This window comes from Vitis riparia, chromosome 10 (genome assembly GCF_004353265.1).
Source record: "Vitis riparia cultivar Riparia Gloire de Montpellier isolate 1030 chromosome 10, EGFV_Vit.rip_1.0, whole genome shotgun sequence".
Lineage (NCBI taxonomy): Eukaryota > Viridiplantae > Streptophyta > Magnoliopsida > Vitales > Vitaceae > Vitis > Vitis riparia.
The window spans coordinates 22,874,948-22,892,240 of NC_048440.1; the positions used below are offsets into that span (position 1 = coordinate 22,874,948).

Here is a 17,293-nt window from a genome sequence, read left to right on the forward strand (position 1 = left end):
GTTACGTCAAACCATTATAAAAATCTTGTATATACATTTTTTTTTCCCTGCTCTTTTACTTTATATGTAATTATCTTTATATTATTTTATTATATATTTGCATATAATTATTTATTGCATTCACATAATTCAAATTTGCAAAAATAGACCATCACCCTATTCACCCCCTCTTAAGGTTGTGTTAGCCCAATTTTTCTAACAAGATTCATTAAGTGGCTGTCCATAACCATGATCACTCTAAATACCAAAATGCTTAGAAAGATGCCCTAATCTTTTAGATCATAACATAAATGAATTTTCTTTCAAAATGTCATGTTTTATACTAATATTGATATGCAAAATTAAAAGGGATTGAACAAACAAAGGGTTTAGAATAATTTTATATAATCCATCACATGATAAAACCTTAGAAACAACCAAAATTTTTAAATTTTGTCAAATATTTGATCATATTTTTTAACGAAACATTTTCAAGCATTAAAAAACATCTATCGCTTCCAAAACCACCTTCCAAGTGGACTTTAATTGTCAAATCTTGTTAGCTTACATGTATGATATAGAGATAAAGACTAAGGGGTTGAAATTAAGGCATTGTTTGGTTGGGTCCTCTTCTATAGGTATGTTTGTTTGAGTCCTCTTTTATGCGTGTGATTAAATGGACTTTTAATTTTATGAGCTATTCTTTCATCCCATATTTGATATTTAACAAAGTATTGCTTAGAGGTTTATTATTATTATTATTATTATTATTATTATTATTTGCTATAGTTATTTCAAATTGTGTTTATATTTATAATATTTGTGTGAGTTAGGCTTTTTTGGCTATTTCTTTGCAATTGTTATTGGAGTCCATATATATTGTCTACATAATAGCCCCTAATAAATCTAAAATGAGACCTATTTGGTGATAGTATCTACAATATCCCCTCTTAGCTTGAAAGCTTAATTAAGGATGACTACCATATAAGACATTAATTTTGTCAAATTTAGTCATCCAAACATTTAAATTGAAACTTTGTATTATTCAAAGATGACTATAAATGAAGTACTTTGAAAAACTTGTACTCAATCTAAAGAATGACTAGCTAGGTTGTCAATTCAAAACTAAAAGCAATTGCAAGAATAAATTCATTTTTTGTAGTTGGGTTTGGGTACTTCATGCTAGTTTAAAACTACCAAGGTATAATGGACTTAAGTTTGGCTTTTGACTCCATTGCAAACTCATGAGAGTCTATGTCATTTGGTGTGCTTACTGATCTCAGTAATTTTTGCTTCATTAAGCATGTTGTATGGTGTGCCTTAATTTCATGCAAATTTGTAGTTTTGCGCTCACCAAGGCACTCTAGACAATTCCAAAATGTTCAAAACCTTGAAGAATATTTTTAATCAACTTGGAGCAACTTGAAAGTGCTTAAGGCAACTTCGTGTAGCTTCACATGCCTTTTGATCAACTCAAAGGTGCTTAAGGCAGCTTCAGATGCGTGTTGGAGTCCCATATCGAAAACTTATGAGAAATTGGCCCACTCCTCTACCTATAAATATAGGTATCTATACTAACTTATCAATAGGAAGATTGTCTGACAACTTCCTAATTTTATCACACTTGTCTTTGTCAAGTGCTCTTTCGCTTTTCATTTTGCTTTCGTCTTTGGTTAGAGTTATGAAGTGACTGCTCAGGTATGTGTATGAATGTCAGGTTTTCTTTTCCTCAATGAAACCTCTCACATTGTATTTGTTTAAGACAAGTCCTTTTTTAAAAAGGAAAATTAATTGCATATGTTCTTATGAGAAAGAGAGAAATGGTTTCATTTGTACTTGATTAATTTCATGATGTTATTAGGTGAATGAGTAATTGATGATTGGTAAATTTACTCTTTAGATCACTTCCTTTGTTATATATTTTGGTGAATTTATGAGATAATCTATACTTCAAGATTTTTTCTAATTTGAGATTCTTTCTCACTGATAGTATGTTAGCAAACAACTAGGAAAAGGAAATTACCAGTCATGTATACAAATGAACCATGATTTTGTAGACACAAAAGGTTATGAAAAAAATAACGTTAAGGCATGCCAAAGAAAGTAGAGGTGTTGATCTTTCCTTCCTTCACAAAATTTGTAGTATCGTTCTTTTAATTTATTCCCTAATATTGATATCACTCCGCTCTTATTATATTTTTATTTTCATTTTAAACATTTTGGTATCCAATTTTTTCATAAGTCGCCTTGCCATGGGCTTCTTTAGGTATTGTTGAAGAAGATTATTACAAGACACTATATAAAGAATGTCAATTACAATTCAAGATGTGTATAATCCTCATGCAATGGTGCTTCTTCTCATCCTCTATTATGATTATTTAGCTATTCTAAGAAGGTTTTCATTTGTTTCTATTCATTTAGATAAGTTCTTTAATTATTTTTCTTCTCTATTGATACACAACAACCGTAAATTCCTTTTTTGTCAAAGATGATCATCCCTTTTGCTCCATGAACACCACAAGTCCTAATTAGTTTGAAACTTTCCCATAAATTGTACTTCTCAATATGTACACTTGTTATGTCAATTTTAGAATTTCTCCCATCAACTAATATTATTACTTATATTGTTAATATGTTTTAAGTTTAAATATACCATCTATCACTCTAGAAGATAATTAGTCATTGGTATATGAAAGAGTTTCAAGCTAAAAGTGAGAGGTTTGAACCTAGGTAAATGCAAACTTTACTAACTTAGCTAGCGAACACTTTCTATATATTTAAGTCTAATGCTGAATTTGATATTGAGTTTGCCTCATATGATGTGCTTTGTGATTTGCAGATACTTTGAAGCTTCTGGCACCCTGCAGTACAATAATGTTGATATATTCGTGCTTGTTACATAATTGTTATCGGTAAATTGCAAATCTGACTCTACACTAATAAAAGAACCAGTAAATCTTTATATAAGAAGATATTAGTCTAACGAACCTCTGATATCAATCTGCTTCTAATGTGATGATCTTCTGGAATATCACTAGCTTGTCCTGTGGCTGTGTCTGGGATTATGATGAGCCACCCTGAATTGCTAGTTGTGTCCCTTTGCCAGAAAGAATGACGCGATATCCAACAAAGAACTGCTCCTTCTGCAGACCAAGAAATTCGGTACCTACTGCTACCATGTCCAGTGTTGAGACTACATGGAACCCAGCCAACCTTCATTTGCTTCTATATATATATATATTGGGCACCATACTAGACCCACCTCACACATGGTAGTAGCAGGTAGCAGATTTTCTTAGTTTAAGCCTTTAAGGGAGTAGTTCTTTGTCGGATGTTGCATGATTCTCTCTGGCAAAGGAACACAACTCGCTACTCAAGGCAGCTTGTCATAATCCTGGACATAGCCCTGAGACAAGCTAGTGATGTTCCAGAAGATGATCCTCAAATTAGAAGTAGATTGATATTTGAGGTTTATTAGATTAATATCTTTGTAAAATTTTACTGGTTTCTTTAGTTTGGCCTCAGATTTGCAATTCAATATTTGTCACAATTATGTAACAAGCTCGAAAACAATCTTTTTTCTACTGATTTACATCCTGCTTAGATTTGATATGTTATTCCATCCATCAAGTAAATTGAACCTTCAGGTTTAACTATTTGTATTGAGAACAAACCTTGGCATTTCAATGTATTGTTCTTTTTGCATTATGGCCTTAACTATGTGTTCAAGTTCTAGTAGTGGATTATGAATGGAAGATATGCTGAAGTGAAAAAGTTTGATGATGATCCATATTGTAAGATCTTCCTTAGGAATTTAAAATCTGGAGGTGTTGCTGTCAGTCTCCAAGTTGCATCAAATGTAAGTGATCTCTTCCTGTGTTCTCTAATTGTAAGATCCTAAAATACTTCATTTCGTCTAAATTGTTTACCCAGTAATTCGTTTTCTTAAAGCATAATTGAACTTGTACATTTTAGAGCTGTGAAGTTTATAATTGAGAACACGATGGAGGAGATAGGATTTTGAAATTCCAAGAAAAGAAAGAAATTCTGTTGGAAGGATAAGCCTGATTTGCATTTACCTTTACTTGGAAGACATCTAATTTTGGAACTTATAATGAATTTTTTGTCCTATTTACTTGGCATTAGGTGCTACAGACATACTAGGCAGTTTCTCAGTCAATAACTTGAGAGATTTATTCATCTAAACTATAGTTTTTCTGTTCATAAAGTCCTGATATGATCAGTACAATGAAGATAAAATTTTAATTCCCTCATGCATAGAGGTTTCATATGCAAGGTCACTAGATAGTTGCACCTCGGATCAGGTGTAGGTGCAATTTTATTTAAATAGTAGTCTATTTTGTTTTTGTTGGAGAAAATCTTTGTTGGAAAATACACCCACATAAGAACTTCAAAGTTCATCTGCATGTAATTGTATATTAAAGGAAATAGGGTGGTTGTAATATAGATTTGTCAGAAAAATTAAGTGAAGAGTTGTTTATTTGTAATGAATTGAAGTTTAGAGAAATGGAAAAAATAAAAAAATAAATGATCTTTATTCAATGGAAGAAATTTATCACATGCTTGGCTTGTTTAACACCTTATTGTCGATTGTCTCCTTCTGACGAAAGCGAATTATCACACTATGACATAAAGAATATTAACGAATAAAAAAAATGAAACTATTGAGGATGAAAATATTTCATATTTCCCTCTTCCTCGTATTTATATCTTAAATCACATAAACTCTTAATTACTTCACTATATGTACCTTATTCTTTCTCACATCTCTACTTAATTGAGTAGAAGTTTCACATATCCATCTTCATCTTGTAACTTTTTTTCACAATATTAAGGAAATGAGAAAATTTCAAGGACTTACAAACAAACACAAAAAGAAATTTTGAACACTTTCAACACTCTCTTTACCCTAACTTCATTACAAATAAACATTTCTCATTATGTTAATGTGTATTCATTTTGGGTTACAACATTAATTTGTATCTATTTTAATTCACAATATATGCAGATGAACATTGAAGTTTTTACATTGGCACATTTTCCTACATATTCTTTCCAATAGGAAAAAAAAAGAAAAAAAAATACCATCAATAAATAGCAAAACTCTGGTCTAGATGAATAAATCTCTCAGGTCTTCAGTTGATAAATTCCCCAGCATGTCTGTAGAACCTAATGCCCTGTAAGAAAACAAAAAGTTCAAAAATTCCAACTACTAGTGCCACCAAAACCAATATCAAGGTGAATGCAAACTAGGCTTAATTACCCTTCTGATAAGCTTTCTTTCTTTTCTTGGAGCTCCAAAATCCTCTCCTCAATAGTGTTCTCTATTATAAACTTTACGACTCTAAAATGTGCAAATAAAATTATGGTTCAACAAAGGGAAAAGGATTAACTAGCTAATAATCTTGTAGAAATGAAGTATAAAAGGATAAAAGGCAAGAACTAGATGTATACCTAACCGGTTTATATTGACCAATCCGATGAATTCGGTCATATGCCTGCTGCTCAACAAAAGGGTTCCACCAAGGTTCCATTAAGAAAACCTACACATATCCAATATAAGATTTAATTAGAGCTTGATAGTTTATACAAGGAGGTTGGAAGCCCTACGTAGCTAGAAATTTATTGGTTTTCAATCACATAGAGAATTAATTTAAACATATAATCAAGCATCTTGCAAAGCAAAAAAAGATGTTCAAATTAATAGAACTATATTCCTTCCTTTGTTCATTAGCAAATTTAACAAAATTAGATATATGACATTAAGAAAGACCTGGCTTACATTTGATGCAACTGGGAGATTGAGTGCAGCACCTCCAGATTTCAAGCTTGTAAGAAAGATCTTGCAATCTGGGTCCTCGTTGAACCTTTTTACCGCAGCGTCTTTTGCAGTAGCAGTCATTTTACCAACTAGTTGAACACAATTGATTCCAGACTGCAAAGGGACAGTATATTAAGATGTCCAATTTTGTTGTGTGTATGACTATTTAAATATGAAGGTTCTCAGTTTTATATACCTGATGGAGGGAGTAGCTTATCAAATCCAAGAAGGATGTAAACTGGCTGAAAACAATGCCTTTTGCAGAACCATCCATTTCAACCATGAACCTGATTTCCTCCTTCTGCAAGATTAATATTAAATGAGAAATAGAATACAATCCCAAGCCAAATATGCAAGTTCTAGAAAGGATTTCTTTCTAAGTATATGTCTTGATAGAAATACAATGAACCTGATTTCAGCTTCCTACAAAATGATTACAATAAATAAAAAGTATAGGATTGAAAACCAAATATACCAACCATATGAAGAATGCTAGGAAGTATTTATAAGAAATTGATTGTTGGCGTTATTAAGAAAGATTGTTACATTTTGGAGTTGTTGGGCCTGATTTGGATTTGACTTTTAAGAAATCAAAAGATCTTTTATAAGCTTAATTCTGGATATATATATATATATATATAGAGAGAGAGAGAGAGAGAGAGAGAGAGAAGAATGTGTCCACTATCTAAGCACTACAACAATCGAATGAAAAAGATGCTGACTGCAGAAATGGCATACCAGAGCTTCTATTTTGGTGCTTGTTGGAAAATTTCCTAGCGAAATTCTTCCTAAGATGCTTGAAGTTTTAAAGCTCATTGCTTCTGCAAATAGACCACCACAAATCTTCCTTGGTGTAAATGGGAGTGAACATGTGGGGCACAAAGATTTTCCCAAGATTTTAGTAAAATCTTCCAAACAAGCCTTACAGAAGGTATGTCCACAAGAGGTAACCTGAAACCATAAAAACATCCAACACAACACAAATAAGTAAAGTCAATTTGATCACTGTAGTTTCATAAATAAAATAACAAATTTGGGGAATGATAGCTCACCGCAAGATCTTTTGCCACCCATTTGCAAATGTCACATAGAGCTTCACCAGGTTTTGAATGAACCACAAGGTATGGATGATCTAGAGCCTGTGGATAATGAGAAAGATTGGTTAAAGGCAAGTGAAAATGGTTTTGTTTGTTAGTTAGAGAACTATGATAAGCATGTCTAGTTTACCATGCATGTTAGAAAATGATGATTCCAAGTTGAAAGATTTAGGTTTTTGTTTACGTTTTTTTAAGATAGTTCATAAAAAAAAATTGTTTTTAAAAACAAATCTTGTGAACAAAATTTTATTTGAGAATTTATATATAAAAATTGGTTTTCCTGACATCTTCTATGTGAAAAATCTATATACTTAATATAGAATGTAAAAATTCTCAAAATATTCTTTATACTTTTAACTATTTCTTATACTATGCAAATGCAATTAACTAAGTACACCTCAAATTTGTTCCAAAAATTTGAAACAAAATTTCAAGACCGTCTTTAGTAAAAAAATAAAATTGTCGAACATGTTCTTTAAGGTAATAAATTGTTTTCTATTCTAGAGAATGGAAAAATATTTCAAATAAACATACCCGTAAAATTCTCCCTCAAAAATTTAAGAATCCATGAAGTTTACATCATGCAGATGGAACTTGAGAGATAATGTACAGGAAAAATTTATATATGAGAAATAGTTCTACAACCTAGATCTTAGAAAAAGCATATGATACAATGTTAGAAAGATAAGGTGACAGTTCTGGAAAAGAAATAGATGTACATCTAATCAATAAATTGATGTACTACTATACTCAAGGAAATCAAAGATGGAGCAACGACTAGTATAAGAAAAAACTAGAGGATAGATACATAAATTCCCTATCATTATGGCTTACATCAAGGGTCAATATACCATCTATTCCACACAGGCTTGAATTCCCATGAGTACCCAACAAAGTTAATCTAGCTTAACTCCATTGCTTATGGCCTAGTAAGTCTAATGACACAAAAATTAATCAGTCTAGCTTAACTCCAAGGGAGTTTAGAATTGATTTTGCCCGAGGTGAAAATGGTTCAACCTTATGGAGAAAGTATCATATATTCCCGTATAATTCATATTTTGCGAAGGTTTGCATTTCACCTGTCGCAATCGAGTAATAAGCTCCAATATATGAACATAATAGTTCATCAGGGTGCCATCTTCAACATACCTGCCAGCCACAAAGCATTTTACATTAAACAAGATAATGATTAGACTTAGCGCTACATTTGAATATATGTAAAGAAAAATGCTTGCTAGCTTAGTTAAGTTTCAAGGCAACGGTCCACAAGCCGAGGATCAAAATCCCCCACCGAAGTATGAATTACCTTTGTCACATAATTAACAACAATTGCCTATAGAAATTGGTAATAAGGTAAAAGTATTCAAATTTAAAGCGGAGTATGTAGCATGGTAAGTAACAATATTGATGGTGAAACCTTAAAAATTCTCAAAACAAGGGGACTACATTGAGAGGTACAATGTATGAACAAGTTTCAAACCATATATAGTGTCCATGGAATAAGAGGTAGACTCTTTGAAAAAATGAACTCACAGGAGGGGAGTGGAGAAGAGAAAGGAACAACAACCAAATGAAAAGGAGAAAAAAAGCCTTTTCTTGTAGTTAAATAATTATAAGCAATTAAGGATGAGAAGAAGCATATCACAGTGAGAGGGTTAGGCACCTATTGAATTCTAATTGACATTCTTTGTATAATGTCTGGTAGTAATCTTCTTCTGTGATATCTAATGCATCCCGCCGAAGTGTAACCTGTGAAAAATAGGATATAAAGAGTCAAAAAGAAATATGAAAAAAAATAAAAGAAGAGTTTATAACTTCTATATATCAAACTTAGGCAAGAAGTTAAAAAATCAGCACTTACAGTTTTGAGAGGGAGGCCAAGATCAACCGCTATACTTTTTTTGGTGCGTCTTAGCATTATGCTCTTCAAAACTTTTTGCGTCAACAAAATCCTCGCACGTCTACTGTTTTGATGATTTTCCATTTGTAGCGGTCTACTAACATACTAACAATGACAGAGAATCTTAAATTAGGTCAAATCAAAACTCATCCTCTCAAGATTTCTATCAAATACTCCTTTAAAGTCTCCAACCAGGGAGTTCTAAAATTAATTAGGAAATTTATTCATCATTGCCAATTTACTCCTTTACATATAAAGAATTTTAACATTGAAACTCTAATGCAAAAGAACAAGTTATTCGACAAATCACTGGACTCACATGATATTAGAACTTCGTTATATGTTAATTCTACAATTCTAAATTTTTGTTATTAAACTTCATCGTAGTTTGGCTTAAATTATGATGCATATTAAAGAAACATGATCCATAGTTTCAAGGACTAACCTTGTTCCACCAACAAAAATGCCTCCCATGGATACAAGGACAACTTGCCGAGTGACTGCAACCAAAAAACATGAGTGAAACTTTAATGTAAGAAGTAGAGTATTGTGCCTTGGATGCATGATGGATTAAGAGTTTGTTTGATAGTGATTTTAGGACGTATTTTTAATCTTTCTATCACTTGAAAGCAATTCTTTTAATAAAAAAAATTATAGTGTTAGAATCAGTTCTTAAAATTACAACCAAATGGATTCTAAGTTCAATACCAGCAAGACTGAACCAAATACTGATACCATAAAAAAATTACCAAAATATATAATACTTACACATAATCAAGGGATTTACAATCACACCACCAACAAAAGAAGTATGCATATGGATATACTTGCAGAAAGCGAATCTGTGAACATATTTGAGCAAGTAGCAGATTAATTTGTCATTGAAGGTTATAAAAAATAATGTAGTTACTAATATACCAAAAATTTGAAGTGTACTTGCCAGTGAATAAATTTCTTCCATACTATTCTGAAGTGGAGTGCCAGTTAGAGCCCATTTATATTTTGATTTCAAAGCCAAAATGGCTTTGGTTGTACTGCTGTTCCTGCTCTTTATGGCATGAGCCTACATTAAAAGATAAAACACATGACTGCCATTTTGATTCCACGGGAGAAGAAAAAGGCAAAAAAAAAAAAAAAAAAACCAAAAAAACAAAAAAACAAAAGAAAGCAAAAAACAATCCAAAAGTATAATAATTTGATTCAAACATATTAAGTATGTTTGATAAAGAAATTTAATATCACAACTAAAAATTAACAATGACTGGTAAATCAATTCAACGATTTAATCATAAATCAATTCAACGATTTAATCATAAATCAATTTAATGATTTAATAACTTATGTATAATTTAATTTAAAGTCATTAGCAATATTAATTATTAAGCTTTACCAAAAGTTATGTTACTCTAAAATTAATCAAATGAAAACATATATACCTCGTCCAAAATTATGCGTTCCCATCTAACTGAACTGAGAAAAAGTTTTCTCTCAGGTTCATTGGGTTTGGCATCATCTGGATTCAGCTTGGAAGAACCAGTCCTGGCTTTATCTTGCTTCTTCCTACTGCTCCTATCCCTCGTATTTCTACCAGCACCATTATCATGCATCTCACGGGGGTGCCTAGTGCCTTGGTAGCTTTTCTGACAGAGAATCCTACCATGGAAGTTCATATTTTCTCTATCCAACTCCTTCCCACAAAAATCACAGACTTTGTTGGGAAGTAGTACACGGCATCTGCACTCTGCCTCCACGGTTGAATATGTCGTCAAGACAAAATCATACCCCGAGAAGTCCTGACCCGTCTCTCTTTTCCTTGCTCCATGGTACACCAACACCTTTACACTTCCTGGTGGCATGCACTGAATGATCTCAGTTTCCCACTGTTTCAGGGCTGCCAAAGGGCATATCACAAGTGTAGGTGAGGAGCTGCTTGTCCCGGCATTTGATCGGTTTATAGCGCGCTTGGCAAGGACAAGAGCAATGGCTTGGATGGTTTTCCCCATCCCCATTTCATCGGCGAGAATTCCCCCTCTACAAGGAGACTCCTCCTGCGTCAATGCCCACCCTAGCCACTCCTTTTGGTACCTCAATAAGGGAACAAGCATCTCGGGCGGTGCCTCGGCAGTCTCTGCAATGTCCTCCTCATTATCATGTGAAGCATCATTTTGCATTTCAAATGAATCAACCAATGTCCTATTCTCTTCTTCCAAAATTTCCCACTGTAATCTTGGCTTGTTTTTCCCCCTTCTCATATAAGTAAAATTCAAGTCTTCAACAATCTGTTCATCCTCTCCTTTCAATTGATCTGAATTGTCATCTGAAACAATGTGTCAACTTTTTTGAGTTAGTAAGAGTACAAGAAAGTAAAAACCTGTGAGAATGATAAGAAAACAAGGACTTATTTGGTTTCTGAGAAAATTTGGAGAAGTACTAAAAGAAATAAGCTTTTAATCCCAAATCTTTAAACAAACAAAAAGCACACTCCAATACTCCACTATGCTTAGTATACAAGGATACGTAAATTCTCAGATATAACTCACTTCCTACTGTAAGATCTATGGTTTTCTCATCCATTTTCAAAGCTCTCTTGATATCTCTCTTAAACTTGATATATCTAATTGATTCTTTTAATGCACTATGAATGCTTTCTTAATGGTTAGATAATGATCTAGGGTTTAATTTCAGTAGAGAACCTGAATTCTGTAAGTGCAATTAAGCTGTGCTTTGAATTAATCTTATTCAATTGTAGATCTGATTCTGGGCATGACTCTATCCGAATGACATTTTCTCTATTGTTAATTATCTACTTTTATTTCATCTAAACCATCACACTTTTCCATGAAATCATTCATACATCCTATCATGGATATTTGCTTTTGTTTCTAAGTTCATCTGTAAGTATAAGAAATTCAGATTTTCTTTAAGTTCACATGATCAATCGCCAGCAACTGCGTCATTTTTGGCTTTGTATTGTTGTTGCTTTGCTGTATATATGTTCTGAGTTTTGAGCTTTTGATTTGTAGAACGATATACAACATCAGCTTATGATTTGTCTATTATTCATTTCTTAGGTGTAGTTTTCTTTCTTTCTAGTCCAAAACACTTGAAACTTCAGATTCAAAACTTTGTTTTGTTTTTTTTCAATCATTTTTCTCAACAACCAAACAGATGTAGATGAAAAACATGGTATCCTACATCTTCCTCATTTCCTTGATTTTTTTTATCAACAGCCAAATAGATCTTTATATAAAAAAAAGAAAGAGAAAAAAAAAAAAGCCAAACCTCGATTGGCCGAAGCAAATTCCATTATTTGTTCCAAGACCGGTTCGTCATCCATTTCCATATCATTGGAGCTATCTTCATTCCCAGGTCTTTCGTCTTCAGCTTTCAACACTAATCAGAAGTACTAAAACCATCAGTACTCACAGGAAAGAAAAAAAAAACAAAAAAAACAAAATAAGAATTGAAAACAATATGGAAGAAAAGCAAGTGCAGAAGAAACAGTGTCCGAGACTTTACCACCGACGGCAGTTGGCTCTGGAACTCCAGCAAGAGAATTTCGACCCATGTTTGGTGAGTGAGAAAGTGGTGGAAAGCAAAGATGTGAATTTTCTTGGAGTGTCCGAAGGAGTGTTTTTTAGCAAATGAGATGATGAACATACGTTATGTTGTAATATTTATGGAATTGCTCCTCTGCTCTACAAAGGTGGCAATGAGTTGGCTCCGTCAGACTGGTTTACACTTGATAAATGTTGGACACTAGTGTAAATGACATTGGGGAAATCAGGTAAAAAGCCAAGTTCTAAAATCTTTCTTTCTTTTTTAGTTGGGGTATGGCTACATGATTTCCCCGATGACAACCATAAATGACAAGGATTTGAATCCGGAGAAGAGAAAATTTTATAAAAATGGAATATTAATGACGAATGATTTATGGGAAAAAAATATATCCAAAAGTATCATTTAATGAAAAAAAGAAATAGTAAGATTGTATTTGGTTCCGGAAAAGTTTAAGAAAAAATGTGAGTGACAGAAAATAGAGAAAAAAAGTAAAAAGAAATAAAATGTAAGGAAAATAAAAAATATATTTAAAATCAATAAATTAAATTTATTTACTATTTTGTATTTTTTTCACATATTTAAATCTTCTATGTAAAAATTAAATAATTTAAAAATATACAAATTTTTTAATAATTTTAATTATATTTAACTTTTTTTCATATTTTTCATAATAAAACTAAACATGAGAAAATTATTTTTCTTACCATTTTTTTTTCCTCGATACTTTTCGAGACCAAACATAACCCAAGTAAAAAAAATTTAACATATATTAGCATGTATTAATTAGAATATATATATATATAAATACAAAATAAGTAATCATGTAAACTCAACTTTATCTACTATTAAGTGAGTAATACTAAACAAATAACCATAAATGACATATATGGAGGATTTGAATGGTAAATGAGTATCCAAGCACAAGTGGTATTTAATCCACTATCTCAAGAGAAAATATAAGAAAAATGGAATTCTAATTACACTTGAATGATTTATGGGAAAAAAATCTTATCCGAAAATATCATTTAATGAAAAAAAGAAAATATTAAGTGCAATTTTTTAACCCATATTAGCATGTATTAATTGGAATATATGAAAAGAAAATAGTAGACAAACAACATTGTTTATTTTCTAGATTTTATATATCACTACAAGGTTAATTTGTTCATTATTCATTCAATAAAATAACATGTTATTTAATACTTGTATCATTAATTAGCATGTCATTTAAGCTATTTTATGAAAGATAGTAACACTTTTACCTATTATATACCATTAATTACATTCCTTTTATGTTAAGATTTTGTGTATCTAATTGTATAATATTTACTCATTTAACATTTATATCTTTTATTATATTCTATTTCTATCAATATATATATATATGGAAGAAACAATGTTAAGTGAGTAATGAACAAGTGGGTAATACTAAACAAATAACCATAAATGACATATATGGAGGATTTGAATGGTAAATGAGTATCCAAGCACAAGTGGTATTTAATCCACTATCTCAGGAGAAAATATAAGAAAAATGGAATGCTAATCACACTTGAATGATTTATGGGAAAAAAACTTATCCAAAAGTATCATTTAATGAAAAAAAGAAAATATTAAGTGCAATTTTTTAACCCATATTAGCATGTATTAATTGGAATATATGAAAAGAAAATAGTAGACAAACAACATTGTTTATTTTCTAGATTTTATATATCTCTACAAGGTTAATTTGTTCATTATTCATTCAATACATGTTATTTAATACTTATATCATTAATTAGCATGTCATTTCAGCTATTTTATGAAAGATAGTAACACTTTTACCTATTATATACTATTAATTACATTCCTTTTATATTAAGATTTTGTGTATCTAATTGTATAATATTTACTCATTTAACATTTATATCTTTTATTATATTCTATTTCTATCAATATATATATATATATATATATATAGAAGAAAAATTGGGTTTTAATTCATTAATATGAAAATATATGACAAGTAAAAATGGCATTTTAGAAAATAATTAAATGATTGATTAAAAAAGTATATACATTTTAAATTATTTTTAAATAGATGAAGATAATATATACTAATCTAAAAAATTTGAGATTATATATATATATATATTTTTAATTTTTTTTATATGACAATAAAACACTATTCAATGATAATTTTCATATAATATTAAAATCCTTAATTGCATATTATTTTATGTAAAAAAAAAAAAAAAAATCATCATCTCATCTGCTAATAAAGAAAATCACCTTGGAGGTCTCCAAGAAAATTCACATATTTGCTTTCCAGCACTTTCGCTCAGTAAACATGAGTTAGAGTCCCGGCCTTGGGCCCAGAGCCCATCTGCAATTGTAATGTTTCTGATGCTTGGTTTCTTCTGGATTTGGTTTTCTTCCCATTTTTCAGTTTTTTTTTTTTTTTTTGTTAATTTTTTAATCTGCGTCAGTTGTTAATAGCTAACTATGAAGCATGGGATGATGATATATATATATGGGGATGAATGATGAAGTCTTCAAATAGACGATGGACTTTCCTACTGGAGATCAAGGCTTGTTTGTTTGGTTGCTTCGGTGGTTTTCTCTCATTTATATAAAGATCTGTTTTGCAGCCAAGGCAATATAGAAAGAGGAAAAGAGATATAGGATTCCATCTTTTTCATTTGCATGTTTGGTTGGTAAGAGAAATGGCTCAAATAAAGGAAGAAAAATAATATATTTTATGTTTCACTAAAGCACAGTGGAGTGAAGTTCGCTTTCTATGTTTCTAAAAGATTTAAAAACCTTATTCCTCTTATATTCCTGCAGGATTTTCTCAGGAACCAAATGGATAATGATTTTCCATGATTTCTCACCAATCAAGCGGGAGGTTAGTTATTTTCTCTATAGAAATGATAATTGATCAGTTGAATCAAACAAAGAGTGTGAAGTGGTGGTTAAAGAGTTGCATTTTGCTCATATGAAAAAAGAGAAACAAGCTAAGATTACGATTAGAAATTTTGGAGCAAAAAGATAGAAGATTGGCTGATTCATTGGAAATGCTAGATGATGCTTCATCAAACATTTATGAGCAAATTATCGAGACAACTAAAGCACCACAAAAAATATTAGCACCTCATTAAGGTACCAAAGCGATGTTATATATGACACAGAAATTAGAAATGAACAAAGAAAACTATATTGAGAGTTTAAAAAAATGGAAGCTTGTAGTTCATAAGAACAGCTTGGAAACTCTCAAAGTGTTCTGTATCTTGAGTAAGTGGAGTCATCATCTATTTATAAGGGGTTCCTTACAACTCCAAAAGCTTGCATGTACAAGTTATGTACAACTTACATATAAGATTTTATAAGAATTCTCTAGAAGACCTCACACAATTCTAATGACTCCTATTCATTTATGGAGATGTGTAGACGCCTTTAGATCTCTCTAAAAACATCTATATGATTAGATGCAGAAACAAAGTGACTAGCAAATGTAAGTGAATCAATAAGATCCTTTATCTTGAACTTATATTCGTTAATTGATAAGGGACCTTCCTTGGTAATCTGAAGTCAAGTTTTGAACTAAGTTATTTTTGCCTTTGTGAGAAAAAAATAGATCTCTAGCATCTCGTAGATATAGAATGCAGTTTCACATCCCAGCATACATGTTAATACACCCTTAGACATGGATAAAAGTAGCCAAGAAACCAACTAGTTGTAGCTCCCAATCAAGAAATTTTGCATTCACTTTCTCTAAAGCTTCAACGGCATTGTTTAGAAACTTCGATGGCTCTCTCCTAGATCTTAGCACTAGAGGTGGTAGAAGCATCATAGAGGGATGGTAGTTAGGGCTCCTCTCTCTAGAGTGAATCGAAAGACTAAACTAAAGCCCTAACCCCTAAGTAGGGTTTATATAGGTTTCTAATAGACTTAAGTGACTTGAACTTATCTTAAAGTTGGGTTACTTAGTCCAACCCACTTGGGTTCTAATTGATTAATTAGTCATATTAAGTTTTCATTAATTAATTAGTTCAACCCAAAGAGATCATTCACAAGCTCTTGTATAATATTTTGTATTTATCAAAACTCCTTACGCACATATGTAAATTAAGAACACAAATATCCTCAAAAAAACATCTTATTAAGGAATACGAACTCGAGTAAGGACCACTAGGACTTATAGGAAAATACTAGCTCCATCTTAATTCAATTATAAAATTGACTCAACATCTCACTATAGAGTCAACTACTTTCAAGTATTAATGATATTAGATTGAGATAAAAAAAAAAATGAGTCTATGACCTATTAAAGACTATATCTTAGCTCCCCATAAACTAGTGTTTTTAATCTAAAAAAGAGAGTGTTGTCAACTTCTCAATATTACCTCTACCATCCTTGAGTTTTAGATCATCATATTATGTAATCAATTGACATATTCTAACTCTTTAAAAGCATATATCAAATTTCACTTAAAAAATTACTACAACCACAGATTTTATGATTAGAAGTCCTTAGGATCACCCCCAAGGGGGGCATAGTGTCTCAAATTCATGTAATATCATAATGTCTATCTTGATAATACATGTTCCTACCTACCTTAATCAACAACTCAATCCATAAAGAATAAATGATCACCTTATGGTCACACTCATAGGTTAAAGCCACTAGAGATCTTAACACTACTCAATATTCTTTCAAAGTTGAGAGTTCATCCAATATAATAACTTAGTAAAGTCATAACTACCCAATAACCAATTTCATTACATACCCTATGTCGTATCCAATGTATAATCATACATGTTAGTATATTCACCATAAGAACCAAAATCAATCATCTCTCTAATTAGGAAATAGTATACTAAAATTTCAAATGAATTGTTTAAGTCCATGAACTTACTGTAAACAATACAATT

The 17,293-nt window shown here is 31.3% G+C and overlaps 1 protein-coding gene across 1 annotated transcript; it reads right to left on the reverse strand.

Moving 5' to 3' along the window:
• Positions 1-5,110: 5,110 nt before the first annotated feature.
• Positions 5,111-12,386, reverse strand: LOC117923248 (ATP-dependent helicase rhp16-like). Its single transcript, XM_034841468.1, has 15 exons — positions 12,338-12,386; positions 12,101-12,211; positions 10,255-11,135; positions 9,587-9,660; positions 9,264-9,318; positions 8,780-8,923; positions 8,582-8,667; positions 7,998-8,067; positions 6,874-6,960; positions 6,560-6,772; positions 6,018-6,122; positions 5,783-5,935; positions 5,455-5,543; positions 5,264-5,344; positions 5,111-5,177 (listed from the first exon to the last, which is right to left on the reverse strand). The coding sequence occupies exons 1-15, from the start codon at positions 12,384-12,386 to the stop codon at positions 5,111-5,113; spliced, it is 2,265 nt and encodes a 754-aa protein (XP_034697359.1).
• Positions 12,387-17,293: the final 4,907 nt, after the last annotated feature.

Excerpts from the sequence above, each read along its gene's own strand:
- LOC117923248 (XM_034841468.1), bottom strand. The coding sequence starts at position 12,386 with ATGGGTCGAAATTCTCTTGCTGGAGTTCCAGAGCCAACTGCCGTCGGT. Across the intron at positions 6,961-7,997 it reads TTATTACTCGATTGCGACAG|GCTCTAGATCATCCATACCT; the intron begins GTGAAATGCAAA and ends CATTATCCACAG. Across the intron at positions 6,773-6,873 it reads GGGTGGCAAAAGATCTTGCG|GTTACCTCTTGTGGACATAC; the intron begins GTGAGCTATCAT and ends TTATGGTTTCAG.